We start from the raw sequence: 18,322 nt of genomic DNA, 5'->3' as shown, positions 1-18,322 counted from the left end.
TCTAATGGTGGTATTTTAGGCATGAAGATAGGCAAGTAAGGAAGGATTTGCTGAGGTTGGAATGTGCTGGGACTCTTATTCTAAAACCAAGAATGTCGTCCCATAATCATCCCTGGGAATTGGAGTAAGTGGGGTCTGTGTGTGTGTGTGTGTGTGTGTGTGTGTGTGTGTATGGGTAGGGGGGTGTTGGTATGCTGTTCCTGCCTCTCTTTGGTTGTGAATTTCTCAGTATCTGCACTGCTACTGAATGTGTGGACGGGTCCTGCACGTTTCTATATGTGTCCGAACATCTCTGTATTTTGATGTCTCTGTACTTCTTCGTGTCTGTGCTATGTGTCTCTGACTCTGTACTCCACATTCTCATGTGGGTATTGTGGGGCCTCTCTCCTCTCTCCTGGCCCCTTGGCTGCAGTAGAAAAAGGAACCATGGTCCCTCAATGGTTTCCCCTTTCCCAAACAGCTGCCCTGGAATGTGGGGCTCTGGTTACAGACAGACAGACCCTACCCCACCCTGCCAGCCTGGCCTCTCCCACCCTGGCTGGGACTCTGGCTCTGACTCCTGCTTGGCTGGGTCCTGGGGAGCCCGGGTGAGCAGTTGTGGGTGAGGGTGGGGGGTAACTTGGCCTGGGATGATGCCCAATACCCCAGGGATGCTGGGAGGGGCTGAGGTAGACTTGGAAAGGTGCTTTCCTCTTTTCCTGAAGTTCTCATACCAGTGGCAGTGATTAATGGAGTGGTAGGTATTGAGTAGGATTGTGGGCCCCCCCATCCCCATCTTCACCCTAGTAAATCCCTCATGAACTCAGCCCGGTCTATCTTTGGGATCCTTCATAATTTGCTAGGAAGAGCTGCGGGCTTGCTTTGTGAGGGAAGAGCCTAAAGAAGAGAGTCATGCTTAGCTCAGAGGAAGAAAATCAGCTTTGTGGGAGGGTAGGAGTGGGTACTCTTGAGTAGTCCTGCCAACCTGGATAAAACCTTCAGGACTGGGACAACAGTCCCTGGATCTAGACTCTCGAGGAAGATGTATCTGAGAAAATAGGGAATAGGGAGGCAGACCAGGGTGTGACTGACAGTGCAAAACATCTCTTTTCTTGAAGGGGATCCCTGGTACCATTTTGCCTTAGATTTGATGATTGTCATTGGAGGGATACTTCTGTGACCCCGTTGTTTCAGGCAGAACCAGGAGGGCCAGGCCCCACTTGACCTTCACCTCAGGGCCAGAATGGGCACTAATGTAGGTAGAAAAATCCCATTCTGACCTATATGCCCTTACCCTTCTGTTCTCTTCTTGGAAACAGGCGGCCTTTTGCTGTCCAGGCTGAGTCCATGGGGCAGAGGGGAAGGAGGGCTCTGGCTCCTCTCCAAGCTTTAAGTGTCTATGTTGGAGGGGAGAGCAAAGGGTCAAGAGCTGCCTATTTCTGCTTTAGCGGCCCAAGTGGCCAAACAGGAACCTTCCTTGGCTAAGGAGAAAGGTTTTGTAGGGTCATGGGATCACAGATCTACAGTTGAAGGGGAGGGGGAATCATAGAGATGAACTTATCCACCCCCACCCCCCCTTTACAAATAAGAAAAATGGAAGCCTACGGAGGGGAAGTGATATTTCTCTGACATCACATAGGTAGGAAGCGGCAGTTAGGATCTGACTCTTTTGTACCAGGCTCTTCCCTCAATACCCCCTATACAGAAGGGTTAGAGGCTAAGAGCTCTAAGTGTTGGGTAGGAAATAGAAGAGAGGAGACTTGGATCTACCCTCAGGCAGCTCACAATCTGGGGGACATAGAAAAAAAAAGACAAGGTAAGTAGATGGAGTGTTGAGGTGTAGCTACAAATAGCATTAGTATTTTGCCTCTTAGCGGGAAAGCCCCATTCTGTCCTGGTGTGAAGGACAGGAGGGACCTGGCCCACGTAACTCTGTGTGAAAGAGAGACACAGAAGAAGATATAACATTTAAATAGTGTGTCCCAAAACTATTAATGTACTCTTAAGCTATTAAAATGTTGCTTTGGGGATGCTCTACTATTCCTTATTCTTAAATGTTTTAAAGGGTAGTGGGTGTTGAGACCCCACTACAAATAGCTATGATATGCTGTCCTTATTACATATGAGAGTTTTAAACAAGGTGATGGATAGAAACCTGGGGAGGCCAAGGGGTGGGAGGGGAATAATCTTACTGGTAGCAGCAATGGTGAAAGGTATCTTGGAGAGGTGGCATCAAGCTGGTCTTGAAAAGGATGTTAGAATTTAGTAGAACAAAATATTCTAGGAAGCAAGAGCTATTTGGAATTGGGGAGGGGGTGCTTAGATGTTATATGGGCAAGACTTTGAGGAGAAAAGGATGATCCAGGCAGGGGGAATAGTGTGAGCAAAGCTTCTGAAGTAGGGATGAGGCTGGTCCTCTTGGCTAGAGGGAAGGACTTGTTTTGGAAAGGAGGATAGAATGGGGCAAAAGTTAAATTGGGGTCTCCTGCAGAAAACCTAGACTGCTCTGCTAAGCAGTTTGGACTTTATCCTATAGGTTGTGATGGAGCCTTTGAAGATATTTGAGTAGAATTCCCAGACAAGGATCTTCTATGTGAAATGAGTAAACAGGTCATTTAAAAAATAGTCTTATTGCCACGTTGGGGTTTTTTTGCAATCATCTCTCAATAATGATTCTCCCTCATCTCAAAGTATAATTAAGCAAAACAAAATAATACATTGACCTTCGATTGACCACCTCATCCCAAACCTCTAGCCCATCATTTTTCTGACAGAGCAGGAGGTGTGCTTCAGTCAGTCAATTCACAAACAACTCTCCATCTTTTTCTTTCTGCCAGGTATGTCATCATCTGTATTCTCAAGTCTGAATTGATTGGTGCATTGATCAGAATTCTGATTTTCATAATGTTATTCTTTGCATCATTTTGTAAATAGTAAAAATACAAGTCTTTCCAGGGCTCTCAGAATTCTTCATATTCTTCTTTTATTTCATCAAAATTATATTCCATTACTTTAATAAGCTACAAATTGTCCAACCATTCATTCCTTTCCCTTGGGTACCCTGTGTCCAAGTTCTTTATACTATAAAATGATGCTATAAAAATGTTGGTCCATGTTGCTTCTTTGCATTTAACTTTGACCTTCTGTGACTATCGGTGGTATTGATGGATGAAAAGATTATATACATATATATATATATATATATATATATATATATATATATATATATATATATTCTACAATGGTTGAATCAATACAGCTTCACTTGTATTGTATTAGGGTGCCTGCCATTCCACAGCCCCTACAAACATATTTGGGACTTTTGTCTCTTTATGTGAATGTGTGTGTGTGTGTGTGTGTGTGTGTATAACATATATAAATATAAACACATACATACATATAGATATATTATTTTTTTCTCCCTTCCCTTCCCCTTCCTCCCTTATTCTTCTCCCTTCCTCCCCAACTTCAGTCTTACTCTGATGCTTTTTGGAGATAATCCTTAACTTTTGACCATTGTACCAGGAGAGCAAACACCCTCCAACAGATCTTCACAGATCAGAGAATCTCTAGGTCTGGGCTATAGAATGGACCATATGTCCTATTGAAGGACCATCCTTAGTACTATTAGCATTCCTGTGGCTTTTTGAAGATTGAGCTTTCCCTGCTACTGTCCTATAGGGTGGATCATGCAGGCATCATTATTTTTGTTTTACAGGTGAGGAAACTGAGATGCAGAGAAACAGGGGAAAGAGGAGATTTGCCAAGTAGACTAAGCACCAAAGTTGGAATGAGAGATCCTAGGTTTGAAATCCTTCTCTGCTCTGCTACTTATTTTACTTGGACACAAGATAAAGTATGCCATGTCTATGGCTTCTATCTCTTCACCCACTAAGTGAAGATCTCTATCTGGAACAGATTTTAGTCATCTAGAGAAGTGACTTGCAAAAGGTCATACAGATAAGCATAACCTTTCATGGAGATTGTTTGGTTGGTTGTTGTCCTTCATTCTCCAGGGCAGATGCCTTATCCACTGGGCTATATATTAGGAACAACATTTTTTATTTCTCTGGGAATTACCCAGCACCTTTTGGTATGGAGATCATCTCAGAATGATCTTTTTGTTTTGTTTTTGAAAGGCAATGAGTATCCTTCATTTTCAAAGAAGATCAAAAGTGACATCTCTATGTTGGGGTCAATGTACAATCTGTCTATGACTGATCAGCCAATATGAGCTCAGAAGGCTCTACCACATGTTAGGCACAAATAGGCCAGTTGAACATTTGAAGAGAGATGTCTCTAAATTTGTGCATCTCACAGTTAAATGAGTGATGGATGGAAATGGCAGAAGTGAGTTCTGAATGCTTGTCCATTTACTGAGTTCAGTTATCTCTGGATGAAATGAGTTTCAGTGTTCTTTCTGGTTATATTCCCATGATGCTGTGACTGTAAGTATCAGATCTAGGAGTCAAGCCCCTGTTTCCAAGTATTTTTCTCACCATCACAGTAGCTAAAGTCAAAAAGACTCCTTGCTGGACCTGAGCTAGCCAGTTTTTCTTTTTTGACAACAATAACACATGAAAGCCTACAAAGGTGTAGTGATGTTGGGAGTTTTCCTTAATGGAGGGAGTCCTGAGATAGATGAATTTGGAGATTAGAAGTTGAGTAAGAAGATCAGCTAGAAAGAAGTTGTTGGCTAGGGGAACTGTAGTTGGCTTGAGTTGGAAGAATTGATTTTTACTTCTGTTTTCCCTCCTATTAAGTGGAATGAAGGGTAAGCTGGTCAGAGGTGAGCCTCCAGATGGATTCTCTGTTCAGGAGGGATTAGGGTTTGGTTTCAGGAAAGGGTAAGGAATTGGCAGCTAGGCTGGCGAGACCTTAATCCACCTAGGCTCCTCAGCTGAGGCAAAGTGAGAGCTCTTGGGCTGAGCTCCTGGTAACTCTGGACTGGGCCCCAGGCTCTGGGTGCATGGGATGGGCCAATTCACACCAGCATCCCAGACCCCAGTGGCCACTGCTGCTCCCCCCATAGGAAGCCCACTCATTAAGAATGTATGTGTGTGTGTGTGTATTTGATCCAATTTAAATGCCACATTCTATAGAAGACCATTTTTTATTTCTCCACAGTTGCTGCAGAAGAGGGTATGGGGGCTTATTGTTTTGTACCCATTTTGTGTCTACTTCTATAGATGTATAGATGTCATCTTTTCTTATAAATTATAAGCTTCTTGAGGGCAGGGATGTTTCTCCTTTGTCTTTTGAAATTCAGTTCCTACCCAAGTCCATTGTCTGGCTCTATACTGATGATCTTCATTCCACCAGTATAGGTTGCAAGCCTTCTGAAACTTTATATTGTGTGAGTCTTATCCATTTCCTTTCATATCTTTCAGAGAAGATCTACTTAGAAGTCTTCTAGTATTTCATGCATATCTTCCCAGTGCTCAGCAGTCCAGGTCCATCTGTTATCCTTTGATCTTTTTGTAGTTGTTTGTTGTTGTTTGCAAGGCAATGGAGTTAAGTGACTTGTCCAAGGTCAGACATCTAGGTAATTATTAAGAGTCTGAGGTTGGATTTGAACTTAGGTCACCTAGCTGCCCCTTATCCTTTGATCTTAGTTCATGAATGACCCAGCTGATTTTTCAGTCATAATCAGCCCTTTATTAATTTTTCATGTCACTTTGTGACTACAAGTAATTTTTGTTAACATGTTGTAGTCTGCTTATCTGTACTGTCTATCTTTCCATTTCCCTTTGGACCCTCTACAATTTCTATCCTTGTGCTGTTCCATGACTTGAAGCCAAATGGAAAATTTTTGGAAAATATTTTTGGAAAATATTAGTGTTAAAAAGATATTTAAGCAGTAGAGATTGTTTAATTCACTGCTAGTTCTTCAGGTGTCATATTACTTATTCTCTTTTCTCCTACTATTCTCTGCCCATCTATCTACTGTGTCTGTCTAAGACTAATGTCCTAAGTAGACTATCCACTCAACTGCATGTCATCATATGGTCAAAATGCATTCTTCATCCATTTTGTTTTTCCTGTGTAGATTGCTAAATTCTTCTGAATGACTTTGAAAAGTCTCTTTAGTGTTTTTAGATCTAATGTAATTAATAAAATGTCATATATAAATGGGAGCATCTGAAGAATATTACCATCCATAAAAAATTCTCTTTCCTTTTGGAATCTATATAGGACCTGCTCCAAAATTGTGTCAAAGCCTGTTCTTTAATAAGCAGAGAAAATGAAAAAAGTTCTTTGTAGTTAACTATATTAAAGGGATGTTTGATGGTGTTAAAGCACTATGGAAATGTTAGCAATAATATTATGTGTGGTGGAAACCCTGTTGGAAGAAAGCCATCAAGCCACAGTTGGTTTTGTGGTGGTGGTTTTGAAGTTTTTTTGGGAGTAATCAACAAACAGGTTTATATTTCTATACCTTGAAGTCATTTGTGTAGACTAGGCTGTAGAGAAGGGGCAGGAAACTGTCAGACATATTGATTTGGCATTGCCAAGGCAATTGCAGGCAGGACTCAAAATTTCAATAAATCTAGGTGCTTTTTAAATTATTAAATTATTTAATTAAGTAAATTACCCAAATATAGCCTGCAAATCATGTTATAAATATCCAAATGACCCTTGTCAGAAAAAAAAGGTTGCCTACTCCTGCTGTGGAAACTCATAAGGAAAAGGCAGCTGTTCCCTTGCTTGTATTTTTTATTAAGAATGCTGTCAATATGTGCATGGATCTTTTTAACTCTTTCAGTACAGGAGCATATTATGTTGAAAAATACATATTTTTGCAAGTTTTATTTGTTATTTAATTGTTTTAGGTTCATTTATAGGGTAGTTGGGAAGAAACTAACTTAAACTGCAACTATAATTGATCCCTTGTAAAATTCCTATTTTGGCCCCAATTTGTCACAAAATATTCAGCATTGGGATAAAAGGGAAAAAAATTGTTTTCAGCACTGGAAGAGTTAATAAAGATATTAAAGAGATGATTTTTATAGGCATGTGGGTTGCTAGTTACTGATATCTTCTGGTTGCCTTTTGGGGAGTGTTTAAATGATCTGTGATCTCTATTCTTTTAGAAATTTTAGAAAATTCCCTTATTTGAGTGTCCTAAAAATTAGACTCTGGCTACTTTAAAAATTATGTCACCCATTTACTTTGGGACATGACCATTGTGAGAATTTATTTTGCTTGACTATGCATATTTGTTACAAGGTTTTGTCTCCCTTCCTTCCTTCCTACATTTTTTAAATTATAGGATTAAATTAAAATAGAAGAAAACAGAAGGAAGGCCAAATGGAATTACAGATGAATGAGCAGGATCTTACCCCATATAAAATAATTAATTGATAAATGATGTTGTGATACCAAAGTGAGGAGGCAAAGAGATGTACAAAATTTCCTAGGCAGGAAAGGTGTGACCTTGTTCAAAGTCTCAGAGCCTGGAACCATTGATCCTCAATGCAAAATTCTTTCTCTGACTCCACAGGTCTGGATCATAAAATTTAGAGTTGGAGGCAAATTTAGATATAATGGATTTCAGGGATTCTGAACCCAGGGCCTGTGAACTTGGGTTAAAAACATTTTTTATAACCATATTTCGACTTAATTGATTTTCTTTCTATTCCTATGTATTTTATTCATTTCGAAAACATTATTCTGAGATGGAGTCCATAGGTCTTACCAGATAGAGAAGGTACTTAAGACACAAAAACTATCAAGAATCTTGGGATTAGTCCAATTTCTTTATTTTACAGATGAAGAAATAAAGTCCCAGAGAGGGGAATTGCTTTCCCAAGGTCACATAGGTAGCAATGATTCAGGTCCTCTGACTTCAAATCCATTCTTTTTGTCATTAACTCATCATATCACATATTCTTAACTTCAAGAAAAGGTGGGGAAAGCTTCTTTGGTGTTCTTCCATTAGAAAATCCCTCCTTTACTACTTGCTTACCTGTGTGCCTTTGAGCAAATCACTTCTCCTCCTTGATCCTGAGCTTCCCTATCTGTAAAGTGAGGTCTTGTTGCTTCCAAGGTTCCCTCAGAGAGATCAAGATGATGTATGTCATTGAAGTCTTTCATATTTTCACAGGGTTTGTCTGGCATAATTTGTTCAATATAGGGAAAAACCTTTGACCAAAGCTGTGTGATATAGGACAAGTTTCTTTCCCTTTCTGGACCTCAGTTTCCCCGTCTATAAAATATGGGCTAGGTGGTCTCTAAGGGCTCTTCCTGCTGTGATACTCTGTGAGAGGGTGCTGGGAGGAATGAAGGCTTCCAAGTTTGTCAGACGCCTTCTAGTTCCAAAGCCCTTCCTGTGATCATCTCATGTGAAGAAGGCCTCCATTGTGGGCCCATGCTCCAGTAAGTCAGTTATTTACAAATATCACCCAGGCAGGTCCAGGGCCTGGCTCCCAGTCAGCTCTTCACTGTGGTGGTTTCTCTCCTTCCCTGCAGACATAAACAATGACACTTAGAATTTCCTGTTGGGGAGCCTGGTGGGCAGTGTCTGTCTCTGAGGGAAATGGCTAATTATTTATTAAACCAGGATGTGCTGAAAGTGGGTTACACACAACTTCATGGGCCACTGGGGCATAGGGATGACTGGGGAGAATCTGTGTTTACACACTCGTGCCTGTTACATGGGAACCAGGGGTTGTGGGAAGGAGGAGATAGGGTGGGTCTTGTCATGTTTCTTCATTCAGTCCTTTCCAATCCATTTATGAGCACTGTCTGGAGGTCAGCAGACTGGATTCAAGTCCAAGCAGTGACTGCCACAAGTGAGCTCTCTGACCCAGGTGAGCCATAGGTGGGCTCACTCTCTCTTTCCTTTCTTATTCCCTTACCTGGAGTGCAGTTAGATAGCAGCTGAAACTCTCTCTCCAGGCTTATTGGAAGGAAACTCAAACCTTTGTAAATCCTAAAGGAATGCTTATGGTGTGGAAACTCTATATGGACTTTGGAACATGTACAGAAAAGAACCAGATGCTGTGATGCTTGTCTACCCTCATCAAGTTTCTAGTTTAGGACCTGAGAGGGCTATAATACATATTAAAACAGGGGCCAAAGATCACTTCTATATGGTCTGGGGCAGGGCTAGGGGCAGAGAAGGCTTCTCGAAGGAGGCTTTGATGGAAAAATGTCTACTTACTTCCTTTACTTGAGAAAGACCACACTGGCTCTAAGTAGATAGTGATATATGCTGGAGGATTCTTTTCTTGAGTCCTTATATGGGAATCTGTTCTCCCAGCCATTCTGGGTGCCTCTGAGGATAAGGAACCTCTCCTTCTTCCCAATTCCCCATATATGGTAGTGGTGTTTGGGTGAAAGGTCCCTTGTAGAACCGGGCACCTGGGCACCACAGGAGTTCACTCCCTTTTCCTGATTTTAAAATTCAGAGGTAGCAAAAACATCTCTTTTGGTGCCTGTGAAAGTTTGCATAATGATGTTAAACCAAGTTTTAATTTAATATAAGGGAGTTTATAGAGGCTGACCATGGAAAGCACTTGGGTTGGGGAAGAGGAGAGATGTTTTTTAGCATCATAGGACTTTGGATCCAGAAATAGAAGGCACTCTAGAAATCATCTAGACCTCATGTGATCCTCACAACAATCCTGGGAGGCAGATGGTATTATTAACCTCATTTTACAGATGAGGAAACTGAGGCCCAGAGACATTAAGTGACTTTTCCAAGGACACACAGAAAGCATCTGGGGTAGGATTTGAATGTAGGTCCATGCCTCGTGTTTTATTATTAGGAAAACTGGGGCTCAGGGAAGGGGGGTGCTTTTCTGGTATGACATAGAAAGTTAGTTGCAGCATATCCATTTTGGGATTTTTATCACCATCAATCACATAGTTACTAATAAACATTTGACTAGGACCAAAGGAAATAGAAATCTCTCCCCTCTTTTCTGGAAGGAGGGACGACTGTTCTCCCTTGGTCTCATTCAGGCTCCTCTGAGCTCTGCTCCCTAACCTTAGGCAAGGTATCTTCCATTCCACCTCCATAAAAGGAGGAGGTTGGACAACATGATCTTTCAAGTGTTTTTTAAATTCTATTTTTTTTTCTTTTTAGTTTTTGAAAGGCAATGGGATTAAGTGGAATGGAGTGATGTTTGACTTAGTAGGTAAAGCAGAGGCCTTGGGATCAGGAAGTCAGGAAGATCTAAATTCAAATCCTACCTTAGATGCTAACTAGCTTGTGTGATGCTGGGCAAATGACTTCTCAGTTTACTCATCTGTAAAATAGGGTTAATCATAGTCTCTGCCTCCCAAGATTGTTGTGAAGGTCAGATAACATAGATGCATTGCTTTTCACACCTTTAAATGTGATTTAAACATTACTATCTCCCAACTTTTCAGACCACTAACTGAGTTTGACTGGGTGACTTGAGTTCAGTTCTTTCCTTGGATCTGTTTCCCTATCTGGACTAATTTCTCTAGCCGCAGAACCCTAGTTTTGACCTCCTGTATTCTAAGGGGTCCACCCAGCTCCAATAGAATAATTTTTATCAGAGAGCCAGATGAGAAGCTGAGCTGCCTTTCTGCCAGTGTGGGCCTTCCCAAAGAATTCTTCTCTTCATGGGATGCGGACGTGTTGGCTATTAAACAATAAAATATATATAACCCTTGGGACTCTTTAAAACTTCTTTAAAATTTCTTTATAAACTTTACAGTATAATGTGTGGGTATATACATTTCTTTCCAATACAAGAGGTTGTTCAAGGCCCTGGCCTCCTTAGGAATTTCTTCTTTGTAATCGTTTTGGAGTATTTTTGGGGGTGGAGGAGAGGGTGTAAGAATAAAGTTCCCTTTGATGATTTCTTTTTGTGTGGGATGGGTAACCCTTGGCCATAGGCTAATCTTGGGAGAACAGTGACACCCTTTCCCAGGCCCATTAGATCAGATTCATAGATCATTCAAATCTTAGAATATATATATATATATGTATATGCTGTCTGACCTAGAGGAGACCCTAGAGGGATCATCCACCAACATGGCATATCAGTTTCCCCTTCCCCCCCCCCCCATTTTACAGGTTGGGAAACAAAGGCTTCACCAGTGGTCCTCTTGCTTCAGGTCCCACAGAGACTTAGCCTTAGAGCTGAGATTAGAACCAATATCTTCTGCCTCCCCTCCACCAGCTGCCTGTTGAAAAGCCTTTGGCCCATGGGAAGGCAGGAATGTGGAGTGCGAACTGACCCTCCCTTCCCTCTGAGGTGTTGCTAAATCTCTAGCCAAGGCTCCAATTGCTATCAAAACAGAGAACATCTAGTGGGTTTCCGGAAGGACCGTAAATCAAGTTTTAATACAGGGCCAGAGCTTGGGGAGTGCATGAACTTTTCAGTCTGACCCAAGGACTCCTGGTTCTTGTACCCTCATGCCCCTCCCTATCCCAGGAGTTCTGAGAGAGAAATGGGGCCTAGGAGCCTCCCCAGCCCCTCCCCTCCCCCAGTCTTATCATGTCCCCTTCCCCAGGGGATTCTTTCCAGTCCATCCCTTCCCTTCCCCTCCTCTTCAATCTGCTTCCCTCCAACATTCCCCTCCTTCTGAAATGCTTGGTTGGCAGGCATCCAGGGGTGTTGTGTAGCGGGAGGACCAATATCTGGGGGAATGGGGGAGGAGGAGGATGGGTGGAATCCTTAGAGAAGGAGAAGCAAAGAAGGACCTCTCTCGACCTCTCCCAGGAGCCTGCCGCCACTGGGATCGCTGATGGGAACGGATACTGAGCCAGCTGTTTGTGGAAGACAGGTGTGAGGCTGCCCCTTCCCAGGCAGGGCCAGCCTGGGACCAGGCACTCTGTCTTCCTTTTGGATGCAAATAGCTCAGCACATTTGTCTGGGTGTAAGTGAGCTGAAATATTTAAACAAATAAAGCAATGGTGAGCACTCTAGAGATGTCCAGGTACCCTATGGTGTATTTTCACAAAGGGAAATAGTGTACATCTGAACACTCACTTACAGCCAGAGAGGGAGATGCTAATTCACAGAGATGTGCATAGGGAGCCACGAACAAGGGTAGGAAGAGGTCTTTCAGAAACATCACATCTGGGTGGCTAGGTGGCGCAGTGGATAGAGCACCAGCCTTGGAGTCAGGAGTACCTGGGTTCAAATCCGACCTCAGACACTTAATAATTACCTAGCCATGTGGTCTTGGGCAAACCACTTAACCCCATTGCCTTGAAAAATCTAAAAAAACAAGTAAACAGAAACATCACATCATATGACATAGCATCAGATGCATAACATCACATCAGATACATTCAGATTCATAACATCACAAAAAAAGTAACTATTCTCAGAGACAGACACAAATGCTCACAGACACCCATTGTGTGTGTTTTTGTGTCCCTATGTGCCTACTGAGGTGTGGACAATCTTAAATATTATGTAGAGGTGTTTAGACTTTTCTTGGGAAGCAACAGGGAATCATTGAAGATTCTTGAGAAGGGGAATGACCCCATTAGATTCATGATTTAAGAAAAATCTTTCTTTAAAAAAAGTTTAGGGGCAGCTAGGTGGCACAGTGGATAGAGCACTGGCCCTGGAGTCAGGAGTACCTGAGTTCAAATCCGGCCTCAGACACTTAATAATTACCTAGCTGTGCAGCCTTGGGCAAGCCACTTAACCCCACTGCCTTGCAAAAAAAAGTTTAAAATTTTTCTTCCAAACAATACCAAACAAAATGGAAATTTCCACATATATAGTAGAACAGAAAAAGAAGATAGTTCACAAAACTGCAGACCTCTATTATGTACAACTGACCTAAGGAAAATTATTTTAATAGGACTGGTGAAGAACAAGACTAGAGGCAGAAAAACCTGTTAGGAAGCCACTGTTCAATCAGGTGATGATAAAGGTGTTGTGGTGGGGAAGTGGTGGGGAACTGGGGTGGGGGGAGAAAGAGAGAAAGGAATTAGTTTGAGAGGTGTAGCCATGGAAGGGACAAGACCCTGATGATTGGCTGTAGGAGGCAAGGAACAAGGAAGAATCAAGACACACAGCTCAGGTTTTATTATGACAGTTAATTGAGAAAATATTTTTCAATATAAAACATTGAAATTGTGTAATAGGAACTTTGGTTCCTCATTCTTTTGAAAGATAGACAGACAAAACATTTATCAACTGTTTACCATGACACAGGCATTATGCCAAGTGCTGAGGTTACAAATTGAAGCCAGCAAGAAAATCCTGGCCTCAGGGAGCTTAGATTCCAGTAAAAGATAACATCCTTGACCTTGTTGCCTCCTCCTTAGGGATATCTATTGGAAAGAAATTATTACTATCTTGATTTTGGTTCTAGAGTTGGGTCTCTTTCCAGACTCTGAGCTACTCAGGTCTGCTAGTAGTTGTCAGGTAAATTAGAAGGTGATGAATGTGATCATGAGGTACCAGTGACATGAGATCTCTGAAGCAACAGATTTCTGGGATTGGCTAGGAGAATCAGAGGAAGCTTTATTTCTCTTGAGGAGGTTGGGGTCACTCAGTTCTGGCCAGCTCACAACCTTATAGAGGAGACAAGATACTGATCCAAGAAATGAAGAAATGAGGAAAGATTCCTATAATAGATTTCAAAGATTTAGGGTTTCAAAATTCAGCAACAAATTGAGTAAGCATTTATGGAGTGCCTCCTGAAATCAGAGCCCTTTTGTTTGGTGCTAAAAATGGTTACAAGTAGTAGATGGACAACTTAGGTGGCATGGTGGATAGACCACTGGATATGGACCAAATTCAGCCTCAGTCACTTATCAGCTGTGAATCCCTGGGCAAGTCACTTACCTCAGTTTCTTCATCTGTCAAATAGAGAAAATAATAGTACATACTTGCTAAGTTGTTGTGAGGATCTGGTTCCTAGTAAGCAGTATTATTATTATTATTATTATTATTATTATTATTATTATTATTATTAGATAACATGCTATAGTGAAAAAGAGCACTGGATTTTTTCATCAGGAGAGATCTGGGTTCTAATTCTGCCTCTAATAATTATTAGCTATATGATCTTGGGTAAATCACTAAACTCTTGCCTTTCTAGTTTCTTCATCTGTCCAGTGATAATCATCCTTGTCTAATCTAATCACCCAGAGTTTGCTCACAGGCATTTTATAAAGTCTCTTAAAAGGAAAGCCTTTTATAGAACTTTCTGTTGTTGTTCATTCATTCATGTCCAACTCTTGGTGACCCTATTTGGAATTTTTTGGCAAGGATTTAGATTTCCTTTTCCAACTTACTTTATAGATGAAGAAACTGAGACAAACAGATGAAGTGACTTGCCCAGGGTCACATGGCTAGTAAGAATCTGAGATTGGGTTTGAACTTAGGTCCTTCAGGCTTCAGAGCTGGTGCTCTATCTATTGAGCCACCTGGCTGCCTTTCTAGAACTTGATTTTGTTGCTACTGCTTCTGTCACTGTCACCATCAAGCTTTTACTGAGTAATGTGGGACTCAGAGAAGGAGAGGATCAGTGTGGATTAGGGGTGGAATGGGAAAGTTTCAGGGAAGAGTTGGAGCTTCAGCTGAATCAGGATAATTGCATAATTGACTCCATGGCAGGTGACAAGGATGAGGTGGCATCCTTTCAAAGCATTTTTCTCATTACAGTTGGTTTCCTCATAGTTCTCTTTAAGGGAAGTGGGGAGGGCTTATCACCATTTGACAGAATGAAAAACTGAGGTCATTCATATATCTATATTGCTATATTGCTTGCCTTCTCAAGAGTTGTGGGAGGAGAATTTGGAACTCAAAATTTTTGAAAAATGAATGTTAAAATTTTCAAAACATGTAATTGGAAAATATTTAATGAAATTAAAAAGATGTAATATATATGTATATATATCATAGAGGTCCTGTGTGTGTGTGTGTGTGTGTGTGTGTGTGTGTGTGTGTGTGGTGTGTGTCCAGGAAAAAGGCAGTGACTTTAAGCAAGTCCTCCAGCCAGTTAGTGACAGACCTGCAACTTGAACTCATGTATCCTGATTCACAGTGTAGGGCAACTTCCCCCAAACAGGCCAGCATCTACCCTGTCCTTTAAAAGCTTCCTGGTCCTTTTGAGTTCCGCATCTGGTTCTGAGAATCTGGGAGGTTAAAACAGGAGGAAAGACTGACTTCTTCCAATTCTGGATTCTGGGCATCCATAGCCCCAGCTAGCTTGGGGTAGGGGGATATGCAAAGAATCTTAGCTCACCAGATCCTTTGTCCAGGATCCAAGGTTGATTTGGCCTGAGATTTATCTGTGTGTCCCTGGGGTGGGAGTGGGGGTGGGGGGTGGTCAGGGAAAGGGGAGGGAGGTTAGGTCAGTGAGGAATGGAATCAGCACATGGAAAGGATGATCTAGGGTTGTTTGGTAAAGAAATGTGCTATCTTGCAAATTCTTTAACCCCAACAACTGCTCCACTTCCACTCTGCCATTCTCCCATCTCTGGGATGACCACAGTCTGACCTTTAGAATTGCTGTACCTAGAAATGCATGAAGGAATTAGGACTCCTTGTTTTCAAGAGCCTGTCCAGTTATTTATTTGGGCTTCAGGGTATCTGAGGAGCAGTCATGGAGGAGCTAGAAAGGAACAGGCTTCCCCTGGGGCTTGGAGGTGTGTGTGAGTGAGTGTGTGTGTGTGTTGGGGGGGGGGTAGTTAGGATGTCTGAGAGGAAGGAGAAACCACAGTGATTCACAGAGCAGAGGGTACTCTTTTTTTTTCTTTTTAATTTTTATTCTGAATTAAAGTGAGCATTTCCTTTTATAAAAATGCAAGGGAGAAGAAAGGAGATTGTATGGGACACTACTGGTGTCTGACCCCTTGCTAGTCTTTTTAGGTATATAACAATAACACGAAACTTTCAAAGCTGTCTTGTTTGTCTATGTCTCCTTCTGTCCTCTCTATCCCCTATTGATTTGTAAAAATCTTTCATCTTCCCTTCTTTCTTTTCTTCAGGTTATGCTCTCTCTTCCTCTCCCCTCCCAGTACACATAGTAGATTTAAAAAAAAATTATTTGTTGAATAATTGTTTGGGGAAAAAAAGATTTAAAAACTCTTTCTAACTACTATGCAAAATGAAGCAAAATAAATTCCCATTATAGTGTGATTTGAAAATTGACATATCTTTCTGACCTTGAGTCCATCACTTTTCTGATAGTAGCAGAATCATGGCTAGTCTTTGTAATGCTAAAATGCTGTTGTGATTGTGTATCTATCTTGTGGATACAAGAAAACTATGTATATATTAATGTATATTTTATATATATTTATATTGTTCTTGGGCACAAAGTAAATTCTTATTAAAGGTTCAGGAGTCAGGGTGGTGTGGTAAAGCATGGGTCTCAGAATCTGGAGACCTGGTTTTGAATCTTTACTTTTCCACTTATTATCTGTGTGACTTTAGCAAATTACTTCCTTTTTTCTGGGCCTCAGTTTCCTCTATAAAATGAGGAAGTTGGCTTAAATAATCTCTGGGGTCCTGTGATTCTGTGAGGCTGAGGAGGTGAGTCAACTTTTCTGTGGTTGTATCAATAGTAGGTGTCAAACATTGGGAATCCACTGAGGTCTTCTAACACCCAGGCCAGTGCTGGTATAAGGGGGTGAATCACTAGGCTGCTGAAGTAGAGCCCAGCTCAGTTATATTTCCTCTTGTTTTGTAGGCCCTCCAAGGATCTCTGACCGTGTGGCTCCCAGGCAGTCGGCGCGGCTGGGGAGGACTGTCAAACTCCTATGCCCTGTGGAAGGGGACCCACCACCCCTCACCATGTGGACTAAGGACGGGCGCACCATCCACAGTGGCTGGGCCCGTTTTCGGGTCCTCCCCCAGGGTTTGAAGATCAAGGAGGTGGAACGAGGGGATGCTGGTACCTATGTATGCAAGGCCACCAATGGCTTCGGCAGCCTGAGTGTCAATTATACTCTCATTGTGATGGGTGAGTGTTATTGTACCCCAAGAAAGGGTGGTCAGTACTGGACATAGGAAGGAAAGAGGGCAACACCAGGCCTGGACTGAGTGTAGGGGGCTTAGTTGATAGAAGGGTAGTAGGGGAGAAGGGCTAGAGTTGACCAGTCTTATACAACATGGTGGCAGGGGAAGGAGTGTTCTCTAACCATTGTTCTATATCAACCATCAGCTTGAAGGAGTGTGGCTGGACTGAAGACCTTGTTCTGTGTAGAGTGTAGCCAGAGGGAAGGATGTTGGACAGATTGGTGCTAAAATGGTTGGTGCTGAATTTCTTAGATGTCTTGCAGAGAATGTCTCAGAGTAGCCTAGAGCACAGAAAAATAGCAAGGAAAGACAAGGATAAACAATGGCATATGGTGGAAATAGCATTGAGTCTTAAGTTCTGGAATTTGGATTCAAGTGCTGACTCTGCCCATTAATGTGTGTGGGGTGTGTGTGTGGGTGTGGGTGTGTGTGTGTGACCTTGGACAAGTCCTTTGCTCTGTCTCAGTTTCTACATCTGAAGAAAGAAGAGGGGATTAGGCTAGAGGGACATTTGGGCAGCTTTTCTCTCAAGATCCTAGAAGTCTCTTACATATGTGGCTTTTCTTTTTTTTTTGTTTTTTTCTTTTTTTCTTTTAGTTTTTGCAAGGCAGTGGGGTTAAGTGACTTGCCCAAGATCACACAGCTAGGTAATTATTAAATGTCTGAGAATGGATTTGAACTCAAGTCCTACTGACTCCAGGGCCAGTGCTCTATCCACTGTATAACCTAGCTGCCCCTTACATGTGTCTTAATGTGCACTTTGGTGTATTTGATTCCTTGAATTTGAGGCAAAATATAGAAAGCAAAATATGTATGATTGAAGTAATTCTGAAGCCCCCCTGTTGTTTCCTTAAAAAAACTTTTTCTCCCTTATAAGACCAGAACCTCAGAACCTTCTGGTTGCTCAACCCAGGTGCTGTTCATGACATCCTCCTTTGGTCAGGATCTAAGTGAGGGGTGGTGCAGAAAAGACTGCCTCAGGAGGTGGGTCCCTGGAGGTCTTCAGGCAGAGGCTGAATGACATCCCTTGGTAGGGATGCTTAAGGTGAGGTCCCTGTGGAGGACTTGATATAGCATATTTCTAACCCTGAACATAAGAAGACCTGGATTTGGGTTTCATCTTGAACACTCAGTGAGTGTGTGATCTTAGATAAGTCACTTTTCTTTTTGGCCTCAGCCGCTTGATCTAGAAAATGTGAATATTAATCCTCTTACTATTTATCTCCCAAAGTTGTTATAGGGAAGGGCACTCTTAACTGAGGGAGCTGGTCTATCCTGTCAGAAGGTGAGACAGGTTCTTTTGTTGGAATCCTGCATCAGAGTATCAAAGAATTCCTACTCATGATGGTTGGGTAGATCTGGGG

General features: G+C 41.9%; 1 protein-coding gene across 3 annotated transcripts in view; it reads left to right on the top strand.

Moving 5' to 3' along the window:
• Window positions 1–18,322, top strand: part of FGFRL1 (fibroblast growth factor receptor like 1) — a 229,817-nt gene that overhangs the window by 63,759 nt on the left and 147,736 nt on the right. For all 3 annotated transcript variants that reach the window (XM_074229980.1, XM_074229979.1, XM_074229981.1), the window contains one exon: window positions 16,630–16,902. In XM_074229980.1, coding sequence (XP_074086081.1) covers window positions 16,630–16,902 — 273 coding nt within the window. The remainder of the gene's footprint in view (window positions 1–16,629; window positions 16,903–18,322) is intronic.

The sequence above is a fragment of the Macrotis lagotis genome, chromosome 3 (genome assembly GCF_037893015.1).
Source record: "Macrotis lagotis isolate mMagLag1 chromosome 3, bilby.v1.9.chrom.fasta, whole genome shotgun sequence".
Classification (NCBI taxonomy): Eukaryota; Metazoa; Chordata; class Mammalia; order Peramelemorphia; family Peramelidae; genus Macrotis; species Macrotis lagotis.
Note: the sequence above shows the minus strand (reverse complement) of the source record. Positions and strands in the feature narration are given on the sequence as shown.